This window comes from Penaeus monodon, chromosome 15 (genome assembly GCF_015228065.2).
Source record: "Penaeus monodon isolate SGIC_2016 chromosome 15, NSTDA_Pmon_1, whole genome shotgun sequence".
Lineage (NCBI taxonomy): Eukaryota > Metazoa > Arthropoda > Malacostraca > Decapoda > Penaeidae > Penaeus > Penaeus monodon.
This window is the reverse complement of record NC_051400.1, coordinates 8,050,314-8,051,655: the sequence shown is the minus strand read 5'-3', so window position 1 is coordinate 8,051,655 and position 1,342 is coordinate 8,050,314. Positions and strand designations below refer to the sequence as shown.

At 51.8% G+C, this 1,342-nt stretch overlaps 1 protein-coding gene across 2 annotated transcripts in view; it reads right to left on the bottom strand.

The window, feature by feature from the left end:
* Positions 1-1,342, bottom strand: part of LOC119581723 (techylectin-5B-like) — a 4,836-nt gene that overhangs the window by 1,530 nt on the left and 1,964 nt on the right. For both annotated transcript variants that reach the window (XM_037929849.1, XM_037929848.1), the window contains exons 3-4: positions 807-1,287; positions 135-611 (exon numbers count right to left, since the gene is read on the bottom strand). In XM_037929849.1, coding sequence (XP_037785777.1) covers positions 135-611; positions 807-1,287 — 958 coding nt within the window. The remainder of the gene's footprint in view (positions 1-134; positions 612-806; positions 1,288-1,342) is intronic.

The window sequence follows — 1,342 nt, the reverse complement described above, 5'->3', positions numbered from 1 at the left end:
GTATATACCGGTCAACAAAACCGACTGCAGTAATGGCAAAAATATCAACAGTAATAGTAAAGACGCCTTCAGACACAGCCAAAACTCCCGAATCAGAAACTCCCCCACCAACTCAAGACTAAACGACCACTTACGTCTTGGGGCACTCATTCTTGACCGGACCGTCCTTGGTGGAGAAAGGCATCATATTGTGGTAGGCGAAGGAATTTCCTGCGTCGCCAGAGTAGCTTCCCAATTGCAGCTGGTAGTTACTGGCTCGGTCTCTGACGAGGAACGTGCTGTACTGGGCCCATTTAGTGGCGCCATCCCAGTCGGCGAGGTCGATGCGGATCTCGTAGTTGGTCTGATTCGTGAGGGCGTGGATGTTGTCGAGGCCGAGCCAGAACTCGCCCGCAAGGTCGCCGAAGCCGTCCACATACTCGTCCCACGTCCTGTAGAAGTCCTCCTGGTGGGATGGGTTTTCCTGGCGTCTCTGGATGACCGTCCAACCACCCCCGTCCGTGGTCATGTCACAGGGAGCTTCCACATCCCTGTCCGGGCAACAATCGAACGGCTGCAGGGTGTAGATGCCGCTGCTGGTGAACCCTTCCTCTTTCTTCGTCAGGCAGTTCCTGGTGATTGATAACAAAGATTGTGAAAGTGAAGGTAGTGACTATATGCGAATTTTAATAGAAGAAAAAGTCTAAAGCCGTTTTTTATGCTTTCTAGTGCAAAGTACAAAAAGAGTGTTGGCATGATATTCTGATGGCATTGCGATATACTCATGCTGTCCCAGGTTTTCACTATATTTCATTTCTCTGACTTACCTGTTGTGGTTTATCTTTGGTGGGCCTTGGGTGGTGGGTTGTACTGTAGTAGTTTGGGGCACTGGAGGCCGTGTAGTTTGGGGCACTGGAGGCCGTGTAGTTTGGGGCACTGGCGGCCGTGTAGTTTGGGGCACTGGAGGCCGTGTAGTTTGGGGCACCGGCGGCTGTGTAGTTTGGGGCACTGGAGGCTGTGAAGTTTGGGGCACTGGAGGCTGTGTAGTTTGATATACTGGCGGTGTGGTGACCTGTTCCGGGGCTGATGTAGTGTGGTCATTATCATCAATAAGATCAGATATCAACACTCCATTGATGTCCACCCTAAGCCCTTGACCCTTCTCGGACAGGAGCAACACCAGTGCCTGGCCATCGGCACTCATGTTGACCTGTCCTGGCATGTCCACAATGACCTGAGCTCTTCCAGGATCTCCCGAACCCTGGACGTTAACTACTGGCCCCGAGGAATCGACGTTGACCTCTGAGGCTGATATGGAAAATAAAGAAAAGATGAGGCGATTGGGATGTTTGATGCTGTTTGC